At 40.9% G+C, this 26995-nt stretch overlaps 1 protein-coding gene across 1 annotated transcript in view; it reads left to right on the top strand.

The window, feature by feature from the left end:
* LOC143007831 (AMP deaminase 1-like) overlaps positions 1-14806 on the top strand; it is a 28318-nt gene extending 13512 nt beyond the window's left edge. Inside the window, exons 16-29 of the mRNA XM_076159308.1 lie at positions 3940-4010; positions 4252-4296; positions 4888-5075; positions 5560-5669; positions 6750-6819; positions 7843-7920; positions 8265-8405; positions 8927-9075; positions 10335-10512; positions 10918-10959; positions 11556-11664; positions 12300-12542; positions 13425-13511; positions 13602-14806. Of these exons, the coding sequence (XP_076015423.1) occupies positions 3940-4010; positions 4252-4296; positions 4888-5075; positions 5560-5669; positions 6750-6819; positions 7843-7920; positions 8265-8405; positions 8927-9075; positions 10335-10512; positions 10918-10959; positions 11556-11664; positions 12300-12542; positions 13425-13511; positions 13602-13633 (1543 nt within the window). The 3' untranslated portion in view covers positions 13634-14806. The remainder of the gene's footprint in view (positions 1-3939; positions 4011-4251; positions 4297-4887; positions 5076-5559; positions 5670-6749; positions 6820-7842; positions 7921-8264; positions 8406-8926; positions 9076-10334; positions 10513-10917; positions 10960-11555; positions 11665-12299; positions 12543-13424; positions 13512-13601) is intronic.
* The last annotated feature ends 12189 nt before the right edge of the window (positions 14807-26995 follow it).

Genomic DNA, 26995 nt, shown 5'->3' with positions numbered 1-26995 from the left:
TATACTGCGTGTCGTCATCTTCTATGAATTGCGTGGTGATCCATGACGGAATATAACAATACAACATGTAGAAATATTGAGAATTTCAAACTTAGATTTCCATTGAATTGACAGAATTTGGTTCTTAGTTGTGTTGTTTTGCTACAGGAATTCCCAGAGTCAGTTAGTGTACCACCGAAGGCGTACATACCACAGTTTGAGAACCAGTGAGCGTGGTAGTACTCTGCACCATACATGAAGCATGTAACAATGCAGCCTCTGTTCCCGCATTTGACCAGATTGTGTGTTTTTAATGTTGGCAAGATACTTTTAATCACATAGTAATTACACTGATGAATACCAACAGGAACCCAAGCAGATGTAGGGAGAAGTATCAGTGTAAGCTCTCGGGTCTGTAAAGGTGAACAGTCACCACAGATGTTGAACATTTTTCACATTGCCACATTGCCAGCCTCTCTGTCACACTCTCGCTCTTTGTTTTGCTTTAGTTTGACAACATAGCTTCAATATACAGGCTATGTTTAGGACAACAGCCAGGCTCTCTTTCCCATCTGCTTCCCTTCCCTTGCCTGCTGCAGGAAGTCCTTTGAGTACGAGGATGCGGCGCGCCTGACCACCAAGCCGGGCACGCTGGGCGGCGAGGCCAGGCACTCGGGCCTTTACCACGCCTTCTCTGATGACAACATTTATGAGGACATCGTCTGTAAGTATCAACTCCTCCTCACATAAACAGAAAAGCCGATTGTGAATGCCAGAGCTCATTTCACTCAGTATCTGGCTGTCATATGGTCTAAACAAATGGGTACACATCTTGTTAACAAAGACAGGAAGTCATAATGACCATTGGGTGCCATTCACCGCTGATGTGACTGAAGCAGAGCCAATTAGAAAGCCCTTCGAAGTGGATGACATTGGGCCAGTCAGTTGAATCTCTGTATGTGTGACCCATATTGGTAGTCCAACATGCCTGAGTTTTCAGTTTACAGGTTACAGCCAGGAAACTGTGACAATGTTGCTTTTCTGAAATGTATGTAAATGTAATGGGGCTGATATGAAACATTACATCCCACCCCATCACTGTGTTTTTATATATTTTAGTCCTAATAAGGTGGAGCCTATTGGCCACTTGTTGGTGTCTTTGATTCTCTCTTTACCATCACTCTGTCTGTCCTCAGGCGAGGTGCCCAGAGAAAACCCCTATGAGGATGTAAAGCAATCTGCCATGTGTCTCCCCACTGGAAGGCCTTCAGCTCCAAAGGTAATAGCACTACATAATAGTTTTCATTTTGTCTGTCTGCATATATCTCATACTGTTCAGTCCCTCCAGCTTTTTGCAAAGGTTTTATGCAATTTCAACAACAACAACAACAAATTACTGCAAATTTTCACAATGCTGCATCATCAAATCATGTGCAAGTAAGCAGGGAAACACATTCATCACAGAGCAGAGTGGCAACTTCGCAGCTGCTCCTGGCGTTATTCAGCTCATCAAGTCGCCACACGGCACCCACACACACAACTGTGGCTTTGTTCAAATCTGATTAATAGGGAAGCGGGTGCAAAATAAAACAGAAGTGAAGAAATTGTGATTTTTTTTTTTGGGGGGTGTTTCATTTCACTGTAATAGAACATCATTTGAATATGAACCACGTTTAGGCAAAGGAGTGGGAAATAACAGACGTCTATTTATTTCTGTATTTTTATGTAACATGCTGGGAGAGAGCAGCTGGGTGTAAAGGGGGAACACTCGTCTCTAGGAGCTCTTAAAGCCACAGGGGGGCACGCAGAAGTGTAAAAATTGTGGTTTATGGGGAAACAAATAGCAACATTTCCTGCAAAATTTGGGAAATTACCAACAAAATCACAAAAGAATTTGTAAAATGCTGGGGGGGGGGGACTGATTGTCGGTACAAGCAGATGCTGTAGGGACAAACGGAATGACATGGATTCATACCATGTGGTTATCCAAACCTCAGTCAGTGACTCCACCATTGTTGTCTTCCAGTTCCCTCCTAAGCCTCAGACTTTACAAGGCTACGCTGGCAAAATGGAAAGGAAGGGATCGGCTCCCTTACTGTTATCCAAAGCCTCCGATGCTCCCAAATCAGCCGCACCTCGACGCGCAAGCACACAGAAAACTCAGAGACTACCTCAGGTAAATCATACTTGCATCTTATATGAACTTCCAGAGCACCACATATGACCATACTAATAGATTTTGGCTCTCATTGTTGTATTGTATGTAGAATGGCATGCACTGTGTTGACATGGTGTGTGACAGGTCACGTGATGTGTGTGTGAGAGCAAGATGGGGGCGGAGACTTGCTGAGCAGGAAGAACAAAAACTAGATAGCAGCAGAAGAACACAAAACATAGGAAAGTGTCTGTGAGAATGCAGACAGAACACACAAATCCAAATGTACAACCCATGGAAGTGGAAAGTGTGAGTACAGGGAGGAACTCTCAAGAGGTACAGTGACAAAGCTGTGTTGTGTGACTTAATCTTGGCCTGTGATTGTGATTACTAGGATAAAGTTTGTCAAGTAGGTCTGTATTTCCAGTTTGGGACCATGACCCTTGCGTCTGCTGCTAGTTTGACATTTGTATAATGAGTCAGGCTGTTTGACAGGACATTTTGGAATGACACGAAGGACAAGTTTAAATTCGTCATCTATTTTCTTTATTTATTTAGATTGTAATACGTAGCTAATTGTGTTAACCTTTACAGAGATCAGGTGTCAATGTGCGCACTACGTTGGGCATCTATTTCCTTGTTTGTGTTTACCCAGTTCTCCTCCTACTTCTGTGCAATGTACTGTAACTGTTGTCAGCAAAATGAACTGCATCACTTCCTGTTAGTCAATTTCTCAGCACCAGTCTTCTATTGCTGTGTGTGAAGAAAGAGGAAATATACTGTAAAAGTTGTTTTGTTGACCTATTTTATAGAGAGAGTAGTAGTAATGGTGTATGTTTCAAATCTGTAGGTACAATTGTAAACTGTTCTCTTAAACAAGTGTGTTAAGTGTACAACAGGAGAGAAACATAACTAAATTGACATAAAAAGTTTAAAATGTTTGACAGTTCAAGCTGAGGGTTGGAGTTTGGTGAGCAGTCGATTTATTCTTTAAGGGCTAATTTCTGAGGGACAGGCTCATCAAGCTCTTTACAGGTCCACTCAGTTCACCTGGGACACCCAAGACCCAATCTGGGACCAGAATGGGTCCTGCTAAGTAGTAGTAGTACAGAAGATAAGAATGTCTCAAAAGAAATAGTGAGCTGTATATCTGTCCAAAGAAGTTTTATTCTGAAGTGTGGGTCTTCAAAGTAAATCTATAAAAGAAAATACGTATAGAAACTCTGTCATGGGGGATGACTTGCAGGTCAATGCTGCTGTGGGGGAGTTTGTATCTTTAATATGAGTTTGCTGTCTGCAAGTTGAAGATACGAACAGTACAGTATTGTCAGCATAAAGATAAAATGTAGTCCAATATGACATCAGCAATTCCTGAAGCCTTAGAAATGACCATGTCATGTTTTCCACCAAAACAAGGAATGTGAAAACATTGTAGATGTAGTTAACAAGCTTTACTTGCCATCGTACTGACTTGAGTTGTTAACAAAGCAAAAAAAGGCATACATAATATAGTTGATTTGTTATTTATCTTCGTTGGGGCAGCTTGGTCTCTATGCCAAGATACGTTTCTGCTTCCTGTCTGAGCCTGTTGCTCCGTTTGTGTTCTGTCAAAATATTCAGCAGTGCTCTTTCAGTGCGCTGAAGAAAAATGCTGGAATGTAAGAATAAAACATTCTGAATATATATATATAATTATGTCCTAACAGGTAGTTAGATCATAATTCCCTGTAATTCGTCATATAATGGCTGCAACGTTACGGGCCTGATGGATAACTGTGCTTGTCTGTTCTAACACAGTACGTCAGCAAGATTGAGACCATCTTCGACGAAAAGCGAGGGAAGAAGAGGGTGAAGAGCCTGGGAGTCCCAGTGCGAGGTGTGACACACTTACACACTCACACAGACTTTTGCAGATGCACATGTCTCGCACATCAACACCTCAGTCAGATTATGTCGAGCTCTTTGTGGAAATACCCATGGTTTCATGAGGCACACAAGGCCATCTGCTGCACAGCCACTGATTAAGAAACAAAGGTCTGACTGTCTGCGTCTCATTATGGTGTCTCAATATTTTCCATTCCTCTGCCCCTCCCTAATATCTCCCCCCCTATCAACAGAGGAGACCAGCGGGACAGAGAGTGACCCGGAGGACAACACTAAAGGTATCACCACGCTGTCTGTCGGTCTTCCTGTTGTAAAACCTCCGGAAAGATCCAGAGCAACGACCAAATAATTTATTACTCCTGGAAAAGTTAAAGTAGACTAAGTTGACTGTATTATATTGCTCTGAATATCAAGCATGCTGTAGGAGTTCGTGGCCCCAAAACATTTCCATGGGGTCAGATTTGCTGAGAAAACTATAAAACAGGAGGTTCAGAGTTTCTCATAACAGCAGATTGGGGAGAGGAGGGAGCGAAAAAAAAATTACTTCCATTGTGTTTTTGCTCTCCATCCTAGCAACAGCGGAAACATCTTGTTTATAAGAAGTAATGATGAGGTTTATGGGAAATGTGTCTTTAATTTTGTCAAACGCTAACTAGTGTTGAGTGAGTCATTTCGTCATTGTCTAGGGGCGACCAGTTATCCAAACCCTGATCTTGTTTTTTTTAGGTTAGTGTACATTACGGTGTCATAGTTAATTTCATAATTATACATTGATATTCAAAATGCTTCCCACTCCGCCCCTGTGCTTGATGGGAGACTGTATGTCCTCAGACCAGCTCGATCACGTTGTCTCATTGTGTGGTGTTCAGCAGGCTCCAGGCGATCGGTTTACATCCAATCCACACTGAAACGCCGGCCAGGCTACCGCACCCTGGAGAGAGACCTGATCCAGCTGCAGGAGCAGCAGCTATTCCAGATCTTTGTTGTGGTGTCGCTGAGAAAAGGATCCCCAGTAAACACCTATTCTCCTGAGATCACGCAACAATTCCCTAAAATTGTAAGGACTTTTAATCTTACCCCACCCTGCTTCAAGGCTAATGAAATAACGCTACACACTGCTTTGCTTTAACTGAATGGAATTTTAGTTGATTAGGACAATTTTGTGCCCAAACGTTCATCTTGTTTGACAAATTTAAAAGAAGGATGAGTCTTGATTAAGCTGCCAAGGGATCTGAAAGGGGAGTTTCCCAAGCTTACTTAAAGTTTCCCTACAGATTTTGTAATCCCGGGTTGTCGTAGCTAAAGGGCAAGAATTGTGATCATACGTTTGGTTGTCAGGTGCAGGAAAATAATGTATTCATATATTTAAGGCTCTCAAATATTGTCATGTCAAACCCGATTCCCTTATGGGAAGATATTTAGTGTTGGTTATTGGTGGTTGGAATTTCAGTTGAATGAAGCATAGCAATCAAACTCATTTAGCCTCAGGAAAACCACATTTTGTGAACCCCTGCTGTGCTTAAATGCCTTCTCTGTTTCAGTTTGAGAACTCCACCCGTCTCTCCAAAGAGGCTGAGGATCGCCTCAAGGTCATTCCTAAGTTCTGTTTCCCCGATGCACAGGACTGGAAACCGTCTGCAGCCACTCCAAGGTGAGCTCATTCACTAACACTGTCTGTGCAGCAAGCTACATGTGCCTGTGTAAGTTTACACACAACAAACTTCACTCCAGGGTAGGAATGTTGAGATTTAGTGGTTAACTATTATTTGCACTTCACCAAAAGTATTTACAAGACACAATTTGGAAAACAAAAAAATCTCTCTGGATTCAAGTGGAAAAAAAGAAAATTGAGTTTTAAACCTTTTGCACCGGGCTCAGTGAGTCAGATCCAAATGGATTTCTATTTGTGTTAAGTTTAATTTCACCATTCAGTCAGCTGTATCCCACGAATTGCTGCTGCATCAATCCAAATCCCCTATGGGCCTAATTAAACTTGAAATCAAATGAAATGCTGTGGTGCTAAGGGCCGTTGTGCATTCTTTGTTTTTTTCCCTGTGTGTAAGTGAGAGCTGAAAGCTGCTGAGACAGGGTTTTCGCCGATCCAAATATGTGAAGCAGAACCAAGGAAAACCTATTGAAACCAATGTTCATAAATTAAAACAGAGAGACCTGAATTGCATCCTAGGACAGTCAGAACTGGTCCAAAATGGGCCCAAAGATAATTAGACTCGGTCCAAAATTTGGTCAACCCAAACAGACCATCTGTTCCATCTGGTTCTACCGCATTTTTTTTGCCAAATTTGTCTGTGCTTTGAAAACCACATTTCCTTCTACACGATGATGATGCGCCATGTGATCAGAGCATGGGATCATACCCAGATCCCATTATACCGACTAGAGTTTGGGAGCAGCCGACTCCCAGGTTGGGTCCCTGACATATCGCTGCCTCCTTGCCTTTTAAAAGACAAACATCCGTGGCTGTGCAAACATAGAGGAAATAGACCTGTTCACTTACCTACCCACTCTATAAACAGTGCTGAGTCCACTCCTGAGACTGAAGAGCCGCCACACAAATGAATCACATAGCTTATAATAATTCATGTCAGCGAAAAGATTGAGATATCAATGTATGTATCAAAATAAATCAAATGACAATTATATTGTTAACGATATGTTTAATGCCTCGCCTTCCTAACATATTCATTAATATTACGTCATGTAATGTTTGCAGTGAGACCTTCTCCTTTGTTCTGACGGGAGAGGACGGCAGCCGTTGGTTTTGTTACTGTCGCAAGATCCTGGTGAGCTTGGAAGTATTAACATTTGTGCATGAGACATAAACTTTGAGCGTGTGTGTTTGTGCGTGTCTGTGACGACATGGCAGCCAGCCACGTGCTTACTCAACATCTCTGCGGACCAGAGCATGAGACTCACAGACCCAAAACCATCCCTGAATCAGTGACAGAGACGGACAAGTATTTCAAACTTTCCCGTCACAAGGAGAGCTGCATTCATCTCCAATTAAAATGAGGATTTTGCGATGTTATTTTAGGCTTTGTATTAAATGAATGATTGGTGCAGTTTTGTTTTGTACCCTTTAGTTCTTTAATGCATTTGGACTTTTGGTTATGTTCTTTGTTGATTACCACCACAGGTCTTGATGCCCAATTCATTTTTCTTTTACTTAAATCTGGAAGAACTGGCCCATATTTGACACACATGTTAACTCAGTTCGGGCCTGAAACAAACAACCCACATGTTCAAATAAGGGTTTAGTGTCCGAGACAGAGGTAAACAAAGTGTCACAATGGATCCAAGTGCGACTGAAATTGTTGTACAAGCTATTTCTTTACAGTGTTAAGTGTTTTTTAAAGGACTTATATCTTAAGGTGGAGAGGAATTAGAGCACTTGTTGGGCATGTGACAGGGATCACTGCTTTGTCTTTTAAATGTAGACGGAGTAAGAGGAGAGTTGCATTTTATTGATGCATGAGTCAGAATTGCTCGAAAACTCTGCCAGGTGTGAAAATACTGCAGCTAATCAGACACGGAACAGATGTATGAGTGTGTTTCTGATTTCATCTACCATCCATTCATGTCTACCATTCACAACACACATCCTGCATGTGCCACATCTGTACCTCACAATATAAATGTGACATTAGCCTCATGCTAAAAGGGTAAAGCAAGTATACAAAAATAACAAATAAGCACTTTATGCGTCATGACTGCACAATAACTTTAGGTAAATGTTGATTATGGATTCTTTTTGTCTTTGTCATACGTGATCTCTGCCTTGTAACACCATCTAACTTGTCTTACAGCCCAGTGGAAAGGGCAAGAGGCTTCCTGAGGTGCACTGTGTCGTCAGTAAACTGGGCTGTTTCGACCTGTTTGCAAAGGTAAAGGAGCCAGAAAACACACCTGCTCTCTTGTTTCTGCCCTTACTGGATTTTCAGGGAGTATTAGTGAAACAAGATAGACTGCCGGTTGTTGAAATTCAGTCTCTGTGTCCTAAAAACTGCTGTCTTGAGTGTTTCACAGTGGAATGAAGCTCCACTGAAGTATTTGTACGCGTGTTGTTGTGTCCCACCCATTTTCCATCTGGCCAAAAGACAAAAAAAGTGTGAATGTTGCCTGGGAAGCTGCATGTTGCTTCTGTACATGTGTCCTGCAGGTCTGTTGTTGAGATGATAATCAGTCCTGGTTGTTGAGTGCGTACAGTCATTTGTCTGCGTCTTTCCAGATCTTGGAGGAGGTAGAGAGGCGGAGGGAGATTTCCCCAGCGCTGGTCTACCCCTTCATGCGTAGCGTCATGGAGGCCCCATTCCCAGCTCCTGGGCGCACAGTCACCATCAAGAGCTTCCTTCCTGGCTCTGGGAATGAGGTAAGGCTCAAACCAAAGAGGAAATGTTAATTAGTAGTCTTGTTCCTCCTAACCGCTCTTTACTTCATGACTCAGAATGGGAGGTTATCTCTGTAAACAATAGGGGTTGCCATTTCAAATTTAGGTTCATGTTGGGACAAAGCAAATCCCACATAGCCCTGCTTTTATGTGTTGTAACGACATGGAAACAATTCAAGTAAATTAATAGTTTGCCTAAGAATTGGGCTTGCGTGTATTTACCGGAGAATTAGTCTGTTATTAACTTTACGCACTGAGTATTAGGCAAATAATGAACCGTCTCGTTCCCTCGTAAATCAAAGAAAATGCTACAAAAGTGATGTCACTGCTTTGATTGGATTCAGCATTTGGGTTACTGTTCAGATTGAATTTTTAAATCATTTTCGAAGTGTCACTTGGGGACTTGGTGATTTGTAATCACCAATTCCTGGTAACAAAGGAGGCTGGTTTAAATGTTATTAATAGTCCTTGAATGACTCCCATGTCTCTTGTTGCCTTACCAGGAACTGACCCTGTGTCGGCCGGTGGACTCCAGACTAGAGCATGTGGACTTTGACAGTCTGCTGCAGTGTCTCAGTGTCGGGAGACTCCTGCAGGTGTTTGCCTCTCTGCTGCTTGAGAGGAGGGTTATCTTCATTGCAGACAAACTCAGGTACTGCTCACAGCTGTAGGGGATCAGCTACATCTATAAGTATGTCAGTGTTGGCATTTCAAAAACATTTGGGATGGATGAATTTACAGTTTTCTCCTTAATGATTGTAGTGATCATCAGTTTGATTGCATTATAGAGCTTTAGCAATGTGTCATCTCTGCAAACTTTGATCTTGTCATGACAGTTCACTAATTGCTTAGCGACAGCAAAGTCCCTGTGGACTGTCATATATTCAACATGAAAACCTCAAAGCCTGCTTATGCTGATTAGCTCCCTGGAAGAACTAACAGCAGACATTATTTAACCTGTGTGATAAATAATTAGACCATGCTAAAACAAAGGGCACTGGCATAGTTTTCTTTTTGTTAGTTAGAGCGTTTTCTGTGATATTTGATACCATTGACTTACCAGGTCCGGAGTAGACCTGCAGTCTATTGGATCTGCATGGAACCACAGAACAATATGAAAAGCTTCTTCTGTTCTACATGAAGTTTATATCTTCTTGCATTCCGATATACCTCAGAAGTGTTTTGCTATGACAATTTAACCTTCAAAGTCTGTATTTATCTCCTATTGTAACCTCCAGATGGCTTCTCTCATCATAGCAGCAGAAGTCTTCCCTCATATAGTCTGACGCCCATTTCATACACTGGACCTCTATTATCACTATTATCACACAGTCGACAGGCGGCATTAGGGCTCAACAATACCTTGACAATGATGTATCATTGAATCACTGATGTCTTACAATATCATCTCTCTCTGTCTGTTTGGAGGTGTTAGTTCGCTTACTACTGTGATGGGTAGGCAGTGGCTCAGTGGTTAGTGCTTCCGCTTGGGAACCGGAGGGACGCCGGTTCGAGCCCCTGCCGAGGTGCCCCTGAGCAAGGCACCGAACCCTCAATTGCTCCCCCCTCTGTGAAGGGTGGTAATGTAGTGTAAGTCGCTTTGGATAAAAGCGTCGGCCAAATGATCGTAATGTAATGTAACTTCTAAGCTGCTGCAAAGATTATTATACATTTGACAATGAAACCTTTCACACCCAGTTATGCTGGTGAGCGAGATTAAAGTATTTAATCAGTCTGATACATCATTGACATATGTAAGAGGTAGATCGTATTCTCGCTGATCTGCTTTTTTCTTAGTTGTAGTGTGTCAAAGCTGGGCACCAAATTAATGTGGAGTTTGTTTCTTTTTCCCCAACATCATACGTCTATTCTAACAGTTCTTTTCTGCTTTTGTTTGTCCCTCCTCTCCAGTGTGTTGTCTCGGTGCAGTCATGCAGTGCTGGCGCTGTTGTACCCGTTCACCTGGCAGCACACCTTTGTTCCCGTACTGCCGGCCAGCATGCTGGACATCAGCTGCTCTCCCACCCCATTCCTCATCGGAGTGCTGGCACCCTGCCTGCCAGAGCTGCTGGAGCTTCCCATTGAGGAGGTCAGAACTATGATAACATATTATTACTACTATGATTACTGATGTTATATATATGTTAGATGTATCAAAACATGTTTCTGGCCTATTTGTTGAAGGACATCAAGTTGTGTCCAGATCTTGAGGATCTGGACTGAACTGCACCTTTTAACACCTACTGTTTTACTTCATTACATTTTTGACAAATTTTAAAAATCCCGGGATCAAAATCAATTCATACATTCTGAGTTGATCTGCTAGCAAACAAACGAGATAACACACATGGGTGACACTTCGTTTTGTAGCACATCCAGTATCTCCCTGTTCTAGTAGCAGTGCTTAAGAAGCTAAAGCAACCACTTCACTGTTTCATAATTCTTGTAACAAAACACTGACCTTGTGCACTGTGTGAATTTCTCTCTCTTTCAGGTGCTCATAGTGGATCTGTGTGCAGACAAGTTCGTTGTTCAGGTGTGTTCGCATAGGATAATGGGATGATAGGTGTGGTTCCAGTGGGACTCAGGGCCGGCTTTGCCTGCACTTGTCTGTTGTTTGCATGGCAGTGTTTTGAAAGTGACAAAGTTGCCACTGCACAGATGAAACTATTCAGGATATAAGCCTGGAGCAGGAATCCAGCTGCTGATGTCATAGCACAAACATGAAGACTGTTGTGCAACTAATTCAGAGCCTGAGCTGTCTAAGAGCTTGTCATTCTGCAGTATTCCATCTGTTCCAGTTCTGATGGACTGTGTTTGGTTGGGTCTGCATGTTCTTGCGTCAGTTTTATTTAGCTTACACTCTGATTGACTGACATCTCATTTAGCCGCTGCCTTTTTAAATTCAGGATAAAATGAACACGTATTCACATCCAACGTGTCTGTTTACATTACTTTTAATTATTTCTATAAATAAGTAACCTCCCGATGCTGTGATGTCCTCTGTGCAGATTGGCTAAAGGATAGTTCTACCTTTTGTCAGGCAACAGGTTTAATATTTCAGTTCAGCACCATAATGTTGACAAATGCATGATCTGACTTGGAACTTGTCTTTCTGGCTTTGTGCGGCAGCTCGGTGATGAAGACTGCATCCTGCCGAGTAAACTTCAGGCAGCGCTGCAGCAGATCCTGGAGGAAAGGGAAGACATGCTGAGACGAGAGGATGGAGAGCAGTCTGGAGGTTAGTACAACACAGATCGGGTCAATATCTAGATCTACTGTGTCAGGTTTTTAGACTCTAAAATGTAGCTAACTGAGAGACCAGAACCCTCAAGGCATGAGCTCACTGACAGTCAGCCGTGTTTCCTGCTGGCCATGAGCACTATTTTGACAAGCTTAATCCTTAGTTTGGAGTTCATGATGTCAGAGGAAAAGTTAACACATAGAGGTTTGTACACAGTGTCTAAGACTGACTGGCTCACACTGAAGCTGTAGAGCCATTGTTAATGTCTTCAGATTATAGTCAAGAAAACCGCAGACGTCTGTTTAGACTTGTGACATGATGCTTGAATCTGTCAGCTGTTTCAACTCAGGAACCCCTAAACAACCCTGTGAAGTCTTGGCCTGTGTAGATTATTGTTTATTATCAACATCTGACTTCATTGCTTGTCCTTTCATTTATTTACTATTATTCAATGATTATTTTAGATGTAATTATTTGATACTCTTGAAGTACTATGATATGTTTATAATGTTCTTATGTTTGTTCTTATGGCCATCACATTTTGTTGTGTGGCTTATTATAAAATAAGATGTACTAATGGACCTTTCTCTCATCGTTCTCTTTCTCTCTCCACCCTCCTCTGTCCCATTCAGACCACCAGGCTGATCTCAGCTCCCTGCTGTCTGAGTCCTTTGTGCGGTTCTTCGTGGAGATGGTAGGCCACTATCCTCAACACATGACCGAGTCGTCCAATGGAAGCCGAGAGATACAGCGGGACAGCTTCCGTAAATCTCACCCTTCCCGTGGAGTTCGTCAGTTCTTGCAGCTCTTCATGGAAACCCAAATGTTTGCTGGCTTCATTCAGGACAAGGAGCTTCGCAAGTCGGGGTTCCGGGGTAACTGACTTTGTTTCTACTACAGCGTCGCTAACAATACACTTTAAAAGAGAATATTTTCTCCTTCACTGCTGTTGTTTTTTAGACATCAGTGTAAGAACAAAGCAAAGGTTCAGGCAGAGCCACTGACAGTAGGCGCTGACGTTCAGTGATCTTCTCTCATTCTGCTGTGGCGGTGTGGAGATGCATTTGACAGGTTGCACAGCAGAAGTGTTTGTTATTTCACAAAGTTTGCCAAAAACCCACCATGACTCAGCAGCTCTTCTGACAGCTTCCTATGGGAGTTTTGTACAATCTGAGCTGAAGATTTCTTGGATGTTGCTCAGACATTCAGATATGTGATTTGTGACTGTGATAAAGATATCAGTTAGTTTTTACTTTAATTGACTTTAAAAGCAAAGCATTCCTCAGTCATGACATCAGTGCTCATTAAAATAGTAACACATTAAGTATCATTCTAACAAGGTTTTTCTTATGTCTCTAAATAGTAACTTGTTTACATAGTAATCTTTGACGGACTAGTGTATGTAAAATAGAGAGACCGGTGCAATAATAGGGGGAAGTGAAGAATCCAGCAGGGAGTGATTTGAAGCTAGCAGTAACACAAGCTTCCACTAGGGGGCAGGCTGCTTCTATTTTTACTTTGGACCATAGAGCTATAAATGGCTACATTTTATGAAAAGGTATTGTTCATACTTAATATTTCAGCTTCAGCTATGGACTTTTAAGGGTCAATATTAGTGTTAAATAATGGTATTACTGATCATTTTAAATAAATTGTGACCAATGTGTATAATGTGTAAGTAGTGTTCCACATGAAGGGCATCTAGGTTTGACCTGCACATCCTGTCCTGATGGCTGAACCTTTCAAATGTGTTTCAGGTCTCTTTGAAGTCAGAGTGGCTGAGTATTTGGATTCCAACCCTGAGCCAGAGCCGAGCGGTGTCAACAAATTCCTCAAAGGACTCGGTAAGTGATTAACAAACTTGAACCTTAATAGAAAAGGTCTTCTTATTTGTCTTCTTATAAGTCCTACTTCTGTTTGTCTTCTTATTTCAGGAAACAAGATGAAGCTTCTACAAATAAAATGACAAAAGGCATCTGTGGGGTCGATTTGTAGAGCGATTTACAAATATATTTGTTGCTGCTGGACTGGCTGTGAACTGGAAATAACTGGATTCAGATTCTTGGGTCTTGGTTGTAATGGGACTGTGGGATGGCCAGCTCAAGATCTTAGAGCCATAGGTATGTGCGTAAGTATGTATTTATGTATGTATATGTATGTATGTATGTATGTATGTATGTTTGTGCACTTGTGGAAACGGGAAACACATTTTATTGTTTTATGAAGCCGTGAGCATGAAGCAAAAACATTCCAGGTAGTTAAACCTCAGTCATTCCCTTTGAACACACACACAGTCATAACTAACTTCTTTTACAGTTTTCAGTGGAAGACACTGTATTAGTTACAGACTTTGAGTCATGTCTGGGTATTGTACAGTAAAAATGAGCAAAAACACACTTAAATATCAGTTGTAAATGATTGCAGAAGTTGTTGTGATCAGAATGTGGTGAGACGCAGCATGGGATCATATCCCAGCAGGAACTTGCCAGCTAGAAATGCAAACACTACAGCTGAGACACAAGTTGAAACGTCACTCTGTCTTGTCTTCCCTCTGTCGCATCTTAATTTAAGGTGTATAAGGGGACTTTCACATCAGTGTTTAATGTTTTACTAAAGTGGTTCTCAATTGTGATCCCGAGCACCACATTTTCCATTTCTCACCGCTCTACCCACACCCGATCAGCCGAGTCGGGTTCGGTAGGTCAATCAAGTTTTGGGAGCCACCAACTCTTGATCATCACCCTGAATTAGGTAATCGGGTGTGAGGATCAGAATTGTTCATGTTGGCGTTGTTGCATCCCTTTGAACACATTCTCATTCTGTAAAAGGTTTTGTTTGCATTTCATGTTATTTGGAGGTTTACACGGGAAGATTTTAAGTATTTTGATCAAAACTTATGAATCAAGATAACAATCTATAATGTTCAGTTCAATGTTTGAGTTCATGTTCATGTTTGTCCGTTTTCTCTTTTATCGTTGATTTTCTTCCTGGCAACTGGATTTGTAAATATATATATATATATATACTTTACATTTTGCACATTGATGAGAACCATTGTACAGTATTTTGAATATTTTTGTATCAAAGCATGACATGTTCAGCATAAAAACCTTAAAATAAATGGGTTCCAAGGGACATAAATGAATATTTGCAGACATCTTGGCCTCGTTCTTCACTGATAAGGTATCCGCCATCAATGAACAGTTTCTGAGCCAGACCAACTCAGTTCAAGCCCCCCCAGCTAACAAGACCTCCTTCATGTCTTTCTCCCCTCTCGCTTCCAAAATTCTACTGGAGTCCTGTCCTCTGGACCCCGTACCTTCCAACCTGCTGCAGGCCTTTACGCCCACACGTTTCCCTGCACTGGCACGGATCAATCCCTCGCTCGCATTCAAGCAAGCACAAACACCTACACTCCAACCATCTCAACTACAGGCCGGTCTCGCTCATCTATTTCTGTCCAAAATTCTAGCGTGCAGCCTTTATTCAAATCTCAAACTACCTGCCTGATCCCAACCAGTCAGGCCAGCGACTTCAAGGTCACTCCACTGAAACTGCCCTCTTGTCTGTAGTGGAAACACTGAGATTGTCAATTCTCTTGCTGCTTGACCTATGGGCTGCTTTATCACAGTCAACCATCAAAGCCTCCTCTCCACATTCTCTGAGCTTGGCCTCCCAGGATCGTCTCTCTGTTGGTTTGACTCCTACCTCTCATTGAGATCTTTTAGAGTGGCGTAAAAGGAGGAAGTGTCACTCACTTGGTTTCTCTTACTGTTCGTATGCCGACAACATGCAACTGCGACTGTACAGTCTCTGCAGCATTCCTCACAAATATTCCCCATCTGGATGCATGAACAGCACCTAAAGCTCAATTGAAAGAAGAGTGAGCTCCCTGTCATTTCAGCCAATCCCTCCATACAACCACCAATCAGGATTCAGCTCGACTCCCCGCAAGTTAATCCCACAAAGTCTGCCTGGAACTTGGGTGGCACGATTGGTAACCAACTCATCTCACGACTTGACCGTCCCGATTAGAACGTCCGTAGCTGCCTGGCACTTACTCTTGTTGTTTACTCCTGACTGTATTGTTGTTTGCATTGTATTCAAATGTGCATCACTTTGCATGAAAGTGTCTCTCAATTGAGTAAATGTAAATGCTTTGTTCTCCGTTTGTAATACAAAGTATCAAAACCAAACACTCTTCAGGCAGGAATTTGGTTTTATAATGTACGTATGTGTCCTTCAGGATTTGGAAAGCTCACGGAAATGTTGGATAATGACTGGAATCTTAAATCAAACTAGATGCAGAGAAGGGAAATCTACTGTATGTCTATGTTTTTATTTCCTGGAGATCCACTCTGGTATCATAGGAAGCACTCAGTAACATCTTGTGATTCCTTCTATTTGTGTGATTTCAGACTTTGTTAATTTTTGCTAGACTAGAGCTGCCAGTCAACATGAATTTAATTGGTGAGTTCAAGTTCAGTTCATGCTGGGGACGTGATGGTAGTATGTTCATTTTACAAGTTTGAGAATCTTCATTTTGCACGATGCACTCGTATAACAAGCTTTGTTTACAATGTCACGGTAGTTCAAAACGTTGCTCTAATACGTAATGGAAAAGTTTTGGAATTCATATGGCAAACAAATGTAGAAACTCTGGAAGTGAATTTATTTGTGTGAATGGTATTTAGGAGGAAATAATTCTTAGTTTATAAAGACTATCTAGTTCTAATAGATCTCAAATCAAACATAGAAGCAATTGCAATAAATGATGAATAGGCTGAATTTATGTTTGATTAGTTCTTATTTAGTTTGAAAGTGGTGTTTGATACTGGACTGGCTGTGCAAGGCAGCAGAGGTGGAGGATTCTGGCAGGACATATGTGAGAATAATCTGTTTTTCTGCCCAGAATCGAGCCTCTCAGGATGGAATAAATCCTTCTCTGGGAATGACAGACCCAGACCCAAACACCGCTCTAACCTGGCCTAAATAACACAAAATACAACCGTTTGATAGGTGGAGGTAGCTGGAGGGATACAAGGCCGAGGAATGAGCTCTGCCTGAAAGGGAGAAATACAATCCTTTAACCTCGAAAGCACTGTTGCCCTGCAACAACATCAGAGTCTATTCCCAACATGACCACATGGGGGCACTGTCTCCTCATGCCTCCATTGCTGGGAAATTAAGTATTTTTCAGTGTATTTTCTGTAAAACTTCCATCCATGCATCAACATCAGCATTTCCATGTGATCATTCATTTGTGATCATTTGTTCTTTCATAATACATATTCATTAATTTTACCATTTGTTCTCTCAGAACAGTTCTCAACTCATTTTATCACAACAATAAAGAGTAAATCCACAGCTACGTAATATGAATTTATGGTGTAACTGCAAAATTTAACAATAAAACAATTAGCGAGTTCATGCATCTGCCAAAGCTGCTCAATCCTCCATATTTGTTATACAAAAAAGGAAGAGTCTCCCGGATCCTGATATGCATCAACACACTCACAACACTATAGACCAGGGGTCGTCAACGTTTTTCAGGCCAAGGACCCCAAAACTGACTGAGAGATGGAGCAGGGATCCCCTACTATATATATTGTGTAGAATTGTGTTTTATATCAAACTGGGCCATGTAAAAAACATAGCTACCCTGTTATTGTGCATTCAATTCTAAGCTATTCAGTGACGAGCGGTGAGGTTCGTGGTGAGGTTCATGGCTGGCTAACTCTTTCAAAGTCAGATTTATATATGAATTAATTAATTATGAATGAATTAATATATGAATTCAACAGAGAGAAATGCGCTTTCTCAAATGCGACAAATTCACACAAATTGATGCCATTACAGCCTGGATCCTGTGTCTGAAATTTTACTCCTTCCTTGTCCAAGATATGGGCTTTTCAAGTTTCCTCTAGTTTCAACAACCGATGACGTTTTTCGAATTCGAAGCACATGGAGAGACTCCTGCCGAGCACCCCTGGCCTTATCTGAAACCCATGTTTGAGATTAATGTCACCAAAACTGATTCGTTTCAGTTTAAATGTTTGTTGTGCTTACCGCGAACAAATTACATCACGGCCTACAAAAACTCTTCTTCAAACCTGAAAAAGCACGTCGCGGTATGTAAAGTAGCTACTGAAGTTAGCTAGCTTAATGTTGGTTAAAATGAACATTTTAAACGTAATTATATTAGCTTGTAGTATCACAGTTGCCACTTTTAAACGGTTTAAAATATGGCAACTATTGCAGTGCAGTTGATTAAGTTGACTTTCTGTTCATGTTTTTTATATAATTCATATCAAAGTGTCCAAGGTAGTGGTTAGGTGCGTGCGTGCGTGCGTGCGTGCGTGCGTGCGTGCGTGCGTGCGCTGTGATGCATCATATAAGCAAAGCAAGCCAATAAGTTGTTTATCCGTCAATATAAGTTCTTGTAGTGCCTATTTAACTGAGGATATTCTGTTTATATTTTCTATCTTTTTTTTATGTAGAGAAAGCATGGATGTCAGATGCAAAAATATACTGAACTGACCGCAGCTGGCTGCAAGAGAAAGAGTGAGGCTGGGACAACGCCCTCAAACCTCAAACAGCAAAAGTTTGAGCAAACAAAACAAATATCCCAGAAAACTGTTGACAATGCAATCTTGAACTTAATAGTTCAAGGGCTCCAGCCTTTTGCACTAGTGGAACAGCCATCCTTTCAAAGCTTTGTTCAAAATCTACAGCCAAACTGTTCTGTCATGTCTCGGACTACTGTGCGGCGCAAAATTGATAATGCTACAGTAGTGATGAAGAAGCAGGTGAAAGAGGCAATGCAGAATGCTGCATATATAGCTACAACAACTGATTGTTGGACTGCGAGGAGGAGAAGCTTTATTGGAGTCACAGCACACTGGCTGGATCCTGTCACTTTTCAGAGGCAGTCTGTTGGTCTTGCATGTAAGCCGTTAAAGGGTGCCCATACATTTGATGCCTTAGCAGGTGCACTGAATGACATACATTCAGAGTATGAAATCCGTGACAAAATCGTCCGAACAACAACTGATAACGGTTCGAATTTTGTCAAGGCCTTCCGAGTCTATGGAGAAGATGAAAACAACAATGTTGTACCTGAAGAAGTAACTGAGGAGGAAGCAACTCAAGATGATGGCCCTGATGAAATGGAAGTTGAAGTGGATTTCATCAGTGTTGAAGACATCATGGCAGAAGATGTCAACGATGACCTCCAGTACCAGCTCCCTAAGCATCATCGGTGTGCTTGCCATTTGCTACAGTGGATGCAAATAATGCAAATAAGACAGAGGCATATAAGAGGCTGTCAAGGTCAGCTTTCTCAAAGTCACAGGCTCTCTGGAACAAGACTGCAAGGTCCACTACTGCTGCCGAGGTGATAGAAGAACACTGCAAGCTTCAGCTGGTACAGCCCAACGCAACACGATGGAATTCCTTTTATCTGGGTGTAGAGCGCATCGTCAAAATCATCAGAAACCAAGGAGAGGGGGCCATGAGAGCTGTCTGTGCTACCTTCAATGTACCCATGTAAGTTATAGATGTTTGGATGTTTTGCTTTCCATTTTATTCCAACAAAACTTAATAATGCTGAACCAGGAGAAAATTTTTCAATAATTCATAATACTTTCCTCTCTGACATCCTTTGACTGGAGAAAAAGTAATGGCCACATTTATTATTCTTATCACTTATCATTCTAATTGTTGTAGATGATTTTGGCCAAAGGAAAATTATTGTTTTATTACATCACATTCTGTGTAATCTGATATGTTGCAATTTATATATTAATTTGTAAGATCAATATATGCTCCTTGCTTTTTTCTTTTTTCTTTTAAATCTGTTTTAGGTACAGTCCAGCTGATATTTTCTTTTTGGGTGAATACACCAACACCATGGCTCCAGTTGCCAAAGCTATCGACATACTACAGGGAGAATCTATTCATATGGGATGGCTGCTGCCTACCATCACAACCCTCATTGCTAAGCTTGAGAGAGCAAGAGTGTCAGCTAGATTCTGCAAACCGCTTGTTGATGCCCTGCTTGACAGTCTGAAGAAAAGGTTTGGGAAAATGATGTCTTACCCAGAGCTGGTTGCCGCAGCCATTCTTCAGCCCAAATTCAAAACATCCTGGACCAGTGATGAGGATGTCCTCAAGCAAGGCAAGAAAAAAACCGTGACTGATCAATTTCTTATTGCTATGTTTTTGCTTGATGAATTTTGACAATCATATAAACTATTATTCTTCTCATTTAGGCCTCTGTTAGATCAAAATACACCTCGCTGACCACGATGAGTCTAGTCTGCAGCAGCCTGACTCATCAAGTACTTCTGATGAAGATGATTTCTTCTCCAGCATGAGGCATGGACACACAGAAGAAACAACAAAACAACTGGATGCCTACCTGACATGTACATCTGAAAGTATGAACATGTTGACCTCTTTCCCTGCCGTATCCAGTCTGTCACTCAAGCTGAACACAGCCCTGCCAGCTTCTGCTGCCTGCGAAAGGCTGTTCAGTGCAGCTGGACTTATCTTCAGCCCAAGAAGAGGACGAATTGATTCTCACAACTTCGAAAATCAACTTCTGTTGAAGTTGAATAAGGACTTCTTTAAGTTTGAGTAGCTTAACTTGAGATAATGTTATAATCTTTGTTATTTAATCAGAGGCAAAGTTGATCGCACAGACTTGTTATAATTTTTTTTTTGTGAATCCTGTTAATTTATGAATAATATTCATTTGTTGAGGTTGAGTCTGTGTTCTGAGGCTTCTTGGCTTCTTGCCTTTATTTGTTTGTTTGTTTTGTTCTTGTTTTATTTGTACTTTTTGAGCTATAAACATGTACAATGACAATAAAGCTATCTTCCTTTCCTGTGTTTCCTGAGATACTTTTTAAAATACTTTTACTTGAGTAATTTTTTAAGCAAATATTTTATTACTTTACTTAAGTAATATTTTGACTAAGCTACTTTTACTTGTATTGGAGTAATATTTGACAAGGAGTATCTGTCTCAAGTAGTGAAGTTGTGTACTCTGTCTACCTCTGCCCACAGGTCAACGTTTTTCGAATTTTTTCAATTTGCCCCAATTTGCCCCAAATTCACACAAATTGATGCCATTTCTGCCTGGATGCTGCGTCTGAAATTTTACCTCTCTATCTCCTTCCTTTTTCCCAGATATGGGCTTTTCAAATTTTCTCTACTTTAAACAATCGGTGACCTCTATAGCTCTCTATAGCCCTCTATCTCCTTCCTTGTCCGAGATATGGGCCTTTCAAGTTTTCCCTTCTTTCAACAATCGATGATCCGCGGGTTAAAGTTTTTCGAATTTTTTAAATATTCCCAAATTTGCCCCAAATTCACACAAATTGATGCCATTTCTGCCTGGATGCTGCATCTGAAATTTTTGCTCTCTATCTCATTCCTTGTCCGAGATATAGGCTTTTCAAGTTTTCTCTACTTTCAACAATCGATGACCCGCGGTCAACGTTTTTTTGATTTTTTTCAATATTCCCCAATTTGCCCCAAATTCACAGAAATTGATGGCATTTCTGCCTGGATGCTGCGTCTGAAATTTTAGCTCTCTATAGCTCTCTATCTCCTTCCTTGTCCGAGATATGGGCCTTTCAAGTTTTCCCTTCGTTCAACAATCGATGACCCGCGGGTCAACGTTTTTCGAATTTTTTCAATATTCCCCAATTTGCCCCAAATTCACACAAATTGATGGCATTTCTGCCTGGATGCTGCGTCTGAAATTTTAGCTCTCTATCTCCTTCCTTGTGACAGATATGGGCTTTTCAAGTTTTCCCCAGTTTCAAAAATTGATGACCAGCAGGTCAACGTTTTTCAAAAATGTTCAATATTCCCCAATTTGCCCCAAATTTACACAAATTGATGGCATTTCTGCCTGGATGCTGCGTCTGAAATTGTAGCTCTCTATCTCCTTCCTTGTCACAGATATGGGCTTTTCAAGTTTTCTCCAGTTTCAAGAATCGATGACCCGCGGGTCAACATTTTTAGAAAATTTTCAATATTCCCCAATTTGTCCCAAATTTACACAAATTGATGGCATCTCTGTCTGGATGCTGCGTCTGAAATTTTAGCTCTCTATCTCTTTCCTTGTCACAGATATGGGCTTTTCAAGTTTTCTCCAGTTTCAAGAATCGATGACCCGCGGGTCAACATTTTTAGAAAATTTTCAATATTCCCCAATTTGTCCCAAATTTACACAAATTGATGGCATTTCTGTCTGGATGCTGCGTCTGAAATTTTAGCTCTCTATCTCCTTCCTTGTCACAGATATGGGCTTTTAAAGTTTTCTCCAGTTTCAAAAATCGATGACCCGGGGGTCAACTTTTTTCCAAAATTTTCAATATTCCCCAATTTGCCCCAAATTTACACACATTGATGGCATTTCTGCCTGGATGCTGCGTCTGAAATTTTAGCTCTCTATCTCCTTCCTTGTCACTGATATGGGCTTTTCAAGTTTTCTCCAGTTTCAAAAATTGATGACCCGGGTCAACATTTTTAGAAAATTTTCAATATTCCCCAATTTGCCCCAAATTTACGTACATTGATGGCATTTCTGCCTGGATGCTGCGTCTGAAATTTTAGCTCTCTATCTCCTTCCTTGTCACAGATATGGGCTTTTAAAGTTTTCTCCAGTTTCAAAAATCGATGACCCGGGTCAACTTTTTTCCAAAATTTACAATATTCCCCAATTTGCCCCAAATTTACACACATTGATGGCATTTCTGCCTGGATGCTGCGTCTGAAATTTTAGCTCTCTATCTCCTTCCTTGTCACAGATATGGGCTTTTCAAGTTTTCTCCAGTTTCAAGAATCGATGACCCGGGGGTCAACTTTTTTCCAAAATTTTCAATATTCCCCAATTTGCCCCAAATTTACACACATTGATGGCATTTCTGCCTGGATGCTGCGTCTGAAATTTGAGCTCTCTATCTCCTTCCTTGTCACAGATATGGGCTTTTCAAGTTTTCTCCAGTTTCAAAAATTGATAACCCGGGTCAACATTTTTAGAAAATTTTCAATATTCCCCAATTTGCCCCAAATTTACACACATTGATGGCATTTCTGTCTGGATGCTGCGTCTGAAATTTTAGCTCTCAATCTCCTTCCTTGTCACAGACATGGGCTTTTAAAGTTTTCTCCAGTTTCAAAAATTGATGACCCGGGTCAACATTTTTAGAAAATTTTCAATATTCCCCAATTTGCCCCAAATTTACACACATTGATGGCATTTCTGCCTGGATGCTGCGTCTGAAATTGTAGCTCTCTATCTCCTTCCTTGTCACAGATATGGGCTTTTCAAGTTTTTTCCAGTTTCAAGAATCGATGACCCGCAGGTCAACATTTTTAGAAAATTTTCAATATTCCCCAATTTGCCCCAAATTTACACAAATTGATGCCATTCTGCCTGGATGCTGCGTCTGAAATTTTACCTCTCTATCTCCTTCCTTGTCACAGATATGGGCTTTTCAAATTTTCTCTACTTTAAACAATCGGTGACCTCTATAGCTCTCTATAGCCCTCTATCTCCTTCCTTGTCCGAGATATGGGCCTTTCAAGTTTTCCCTTCTTTCAACAATCGATGATCCGCGGGTTAAAGTTTTTCGAATTTTTTAAATATTCCCAAATTTGCCCCAAATTCACACAAATTGATGCCATTTCTGCCTGGATGCTGCATCTGAAATTTTTGCTCTCTATCTCATTCCTTGTCCGAGATAAAGGCTTTTCAAGTTTTCTCTACTTTCAACAATCGATGACCCGCGGGTCAACGTTTTTTGATTTTTTTCAACATTCCCCAATTTGCCCCAAATTCACAGAAATTGATGGCATTTCTGCCTGGATGCTGCGTCTGAAATTTTAGCTCTCTATAGCTCTCTATCTCCTTCCTTGTCCGAGATATGGGCCTTTCAAGTTTTCCCTTCGTTCAACAATCGATGACCCGCGGGTCAACGTTTTTCGAATTTTTTCAATATTCCCCAATTTGCCCCAAATTCACACAAATTGATGGCATTTCTGCCTGGATGCTGCGTCTGAAATTTTAGCTCTCTATCTCCTTCCTTGTGACAGATATGGGCTTTTCAAGTTTTCCCCAGTTTCAAAAATTGATGACCAGCAGGTCAACGTTTTTCAAAAATGTTCAATATTCCCCAATTTGTCCCAAATTTACACAAATTGATGGCATTTCTGCCTGGATGCTGCGTCTGAAATTGTAGCTCTCTATCTCCTTCCTTGTCACAGATATGGGCTTTTCAAGTTTTCTCCAGTTTCAAGAATCGATGACCCGCGGGTCAACATTTTTAGAAAATTTTCAATATTCCCCAATTTGTCCCAAATTTACACAAATTGATGGCATCTCTGTCTGGATGCTGCGTCTGAAATTTTAGCTCTCTATCTCTTTCCTTGTCACAGATATGGGCTTTTCAAGTTTTCTCCAGTTTCAAGAATCGATGACCCGCGGGTCAACATTTTTAGAAAATTTTCAATATTCCCCAATTTGTCCCAAATTTACACAAATTGATGGCATTTCTGTCTGGATGCTGCGTCTGAAATTTTAGCTCTCTATCTCCTTCCTTGTCACAGATATGGGCTTTTAAAGTTTTCTCCAGTTTCAAAAATCGATGACCCGGGGGTCAACTTTTTTCCAAAATTTTCAATATTCCCCAATTTGCCCCAAATTTACACACATTGATGGCATTTCTGCCTGGATGCTGCGTCTGAAATTTTAGCTCTCTATCTCCTTCCTTGTCACTGATATGGGCTTTTCAAGTTTTCTCCAGTTTCAAAAATTGATGACCCAGGTCAACATTTTTAGAAAATTTTCAATATTCCCCAATTTGCCCCAAATTTACATACATTGATGGCATTTCTGCCTGGATGCTGCGTCTGAAATTTTAGCTCTCTATCTCCTTCCTTGTCACAGATATGGGCTTTTAAAGTTTTCTCCAGTTTCAAAAATCGATGACCCGGGTCAACTTTTTTCCAAAATTTTCAATATTCCCCAATTTGCCCCAAATTTACACACATTGATGGCATTTCTGCCTGGATGCTGCGTCTGAAATTTTAGCTCTCTATCTCCTTCCTTGTCACAGATATGGGCTTTTCAAGTTTTCTCCAGTTTCAAAAATCGATGACCCGGGGGTCAACTTTTTTCCAAAATTTTCAATATTCCCCAATTTGCCCCAAATTTACACACATTGATGGCATTTCTGCCTGGATGCTGCGTCTGAAATTTGAGCTCTCTATCTCCTTCCTTGTCACAGATATGGGCTTTTCAAGTTTTCTCCAGTTTCAAAAATTGATAACCCGGGTCAACATTTTTAGAAAATTTTCAATATTCCCCAATTTGCCCCAAATTTACACACATTGATGGCATTTCTGTCTGGATGCTGCGTCTGAAATTTTAGCTCTCAATCTCCTTCCTTGTCACAGACATGGGCTTTTAAAGTTTTCTCCAGTTTCAAAAATTGATGACCCGGGTCAACATTTTTAGAAAATTTTCAATATTCCCCAATTTGCCCCAAATTTACACACATTGATGGCATTTCTGCCTGGATGCTGCGTCTGAAATTGTAGCTCTCTATCTCCTTCCTTGTCACAGATATGGGCTTTTCAAGTTTTTTCCAGTTTCAAGAATCGATGACCCGCAGGTCAAAATTTTTAGAAAATTTTCAATATTCCCCAATTTGCCCCAAATTTACACAAATTGATGGCATTTCTGTCTGGATGCTGCGTCTGAAATTTTAGCTCTCTATCTCCTTCCTTGTCACAGATATGGGCTTTTCAAGTTTTCTCCAGTTTCAAAAATCGCTGACCCGGGGTAAACTTTTTTCCAAAATTTTCAATATTCCCCAATTTGCCCCAAATTTACACACATTGATGGCATTTCTGCCTGGATGCTGCGTCTGAAATTTTAGCTCTCTATCTCCTTCCTTGTCACAGATATGGGCTTTTCAAGTTTTCTCCAGTTTCAAAAATTGATGACCCGGGTCAACATTTGTAGAAAATTTTCAATATTCCCCAATTTGCCCCAAATTTACACACATTGATGGCATTTCTGCCTGGATACTGCGTCTGAAATTTTAGCTCTTTATCTCCTTCCTTTTCACAGATATGGGCTTTTCAAGTTTTCTCCAGTTTCAAAAATTGATGAGCCGGGTCAACATTTTTAGAACATTTTCAATATTCCCCAATTTGCCCCAAATTTACACACATTGATGGCATTTCTGCCTGGATGCTGCGTCTGAAATTGTAGCTCTCTATCTCCTTCCTTGTCACAGACATGGGCTTTTCAAGTTTTCTCTATTTACAAGAATCGATGACCCGCGGGTCAACATTTTTAGAAAATTTTCAATATTCCCCAATTTGTCCCAAATTTACACACATTGATGGCATTTCTGCCTGGATGCTGCGTCTGAAATTTGAGCTCTCTATCTCCTTCCTTGTCACAGATATGGGCTTTTCAAGTTTTCTCCAGTTTCAAAAATTGATAACCCGGGTCAACATTTTTAGAAAATTTTCAATATTCCCCAATTTGCCCCAAATTTACACACATTGATGGCATTTCTGTCTGGATGCTGCGTCTGAAATTTTAGCTCTCAATCTCCTTCCTTGTCACAGACATGGGCTTTTAAAGTTTTCTCCAGTTTCAAAAATTGATGACCCGGGTCAACATTTTTAGAAAATTTTCAATATTCCCCAATTTGCCCCAAATTTACACACATTGATGGCATTTCTGCCTGGATGCTGCGTCTGAAATTGTAGCTCTCTATCTCCTTCCTTGTCACAGATATGGGCTTTTCAAGTTTTTTCCAGTTTCAAGAATCGATGACCCGCAGGTCAACATTTTTAGAAAATTTTCAATATTCCCCAATTTGCCCCAAATTTACACAAATTGATGGCATTTCTGCCTGGATGCTGCGTCTGAAATTTTAGCTCTCTATCTCCTTCCTTGTCACAGATATGGGCTTTTCAAGTTTTCTCCAGTTTCAAAAATCGCTGACCCGGGGTAAACTTTTTTCCAAAATTTTCAATATTCCCCAATTTGCCCCAAATTTACACACATTGATGGCATTTCTGCCTGGATGCTGCGTCTGAAATTTTAGCTCTCTATCTCCTTCCTTGTCACAGATATGGGCTTTTCAAGTTTTCTCCAGTTTCAAAAATTGATGACCCGGGTCAACATTTGTAGAAAATTTTCAATATTCCCCAATTTGCCCCAAATTTACACACATTGATGGCATTTCTGCCTGGATGCTGCGTCTGAAATTTTAGCTCTTTATCT

Source organism: Genypterus blacodes, unplaced genomic scaffold, assembly GCF_046128005.1.
Source record: "Genypterus blacodes isolate CSIRO-AG114 ecotype Tasmania unplaced genomic scaffold, CSIRO-AGI_Gbla_v1 ptg000094l_1, whole genome shotgun sequence".
Classification (NCBI taxonomy): domain Eukaryota; kingdom Metazoa; phylum Chordata; class Actinopteri; order Ophidiiformes; family Ophidiidae; genus Genypterus; species Genypterus blacodes.
Note: the sequence above shows the minus strand (reverse complement) of the source record. Positions and strands in the feature narration are given on the sequence as shown.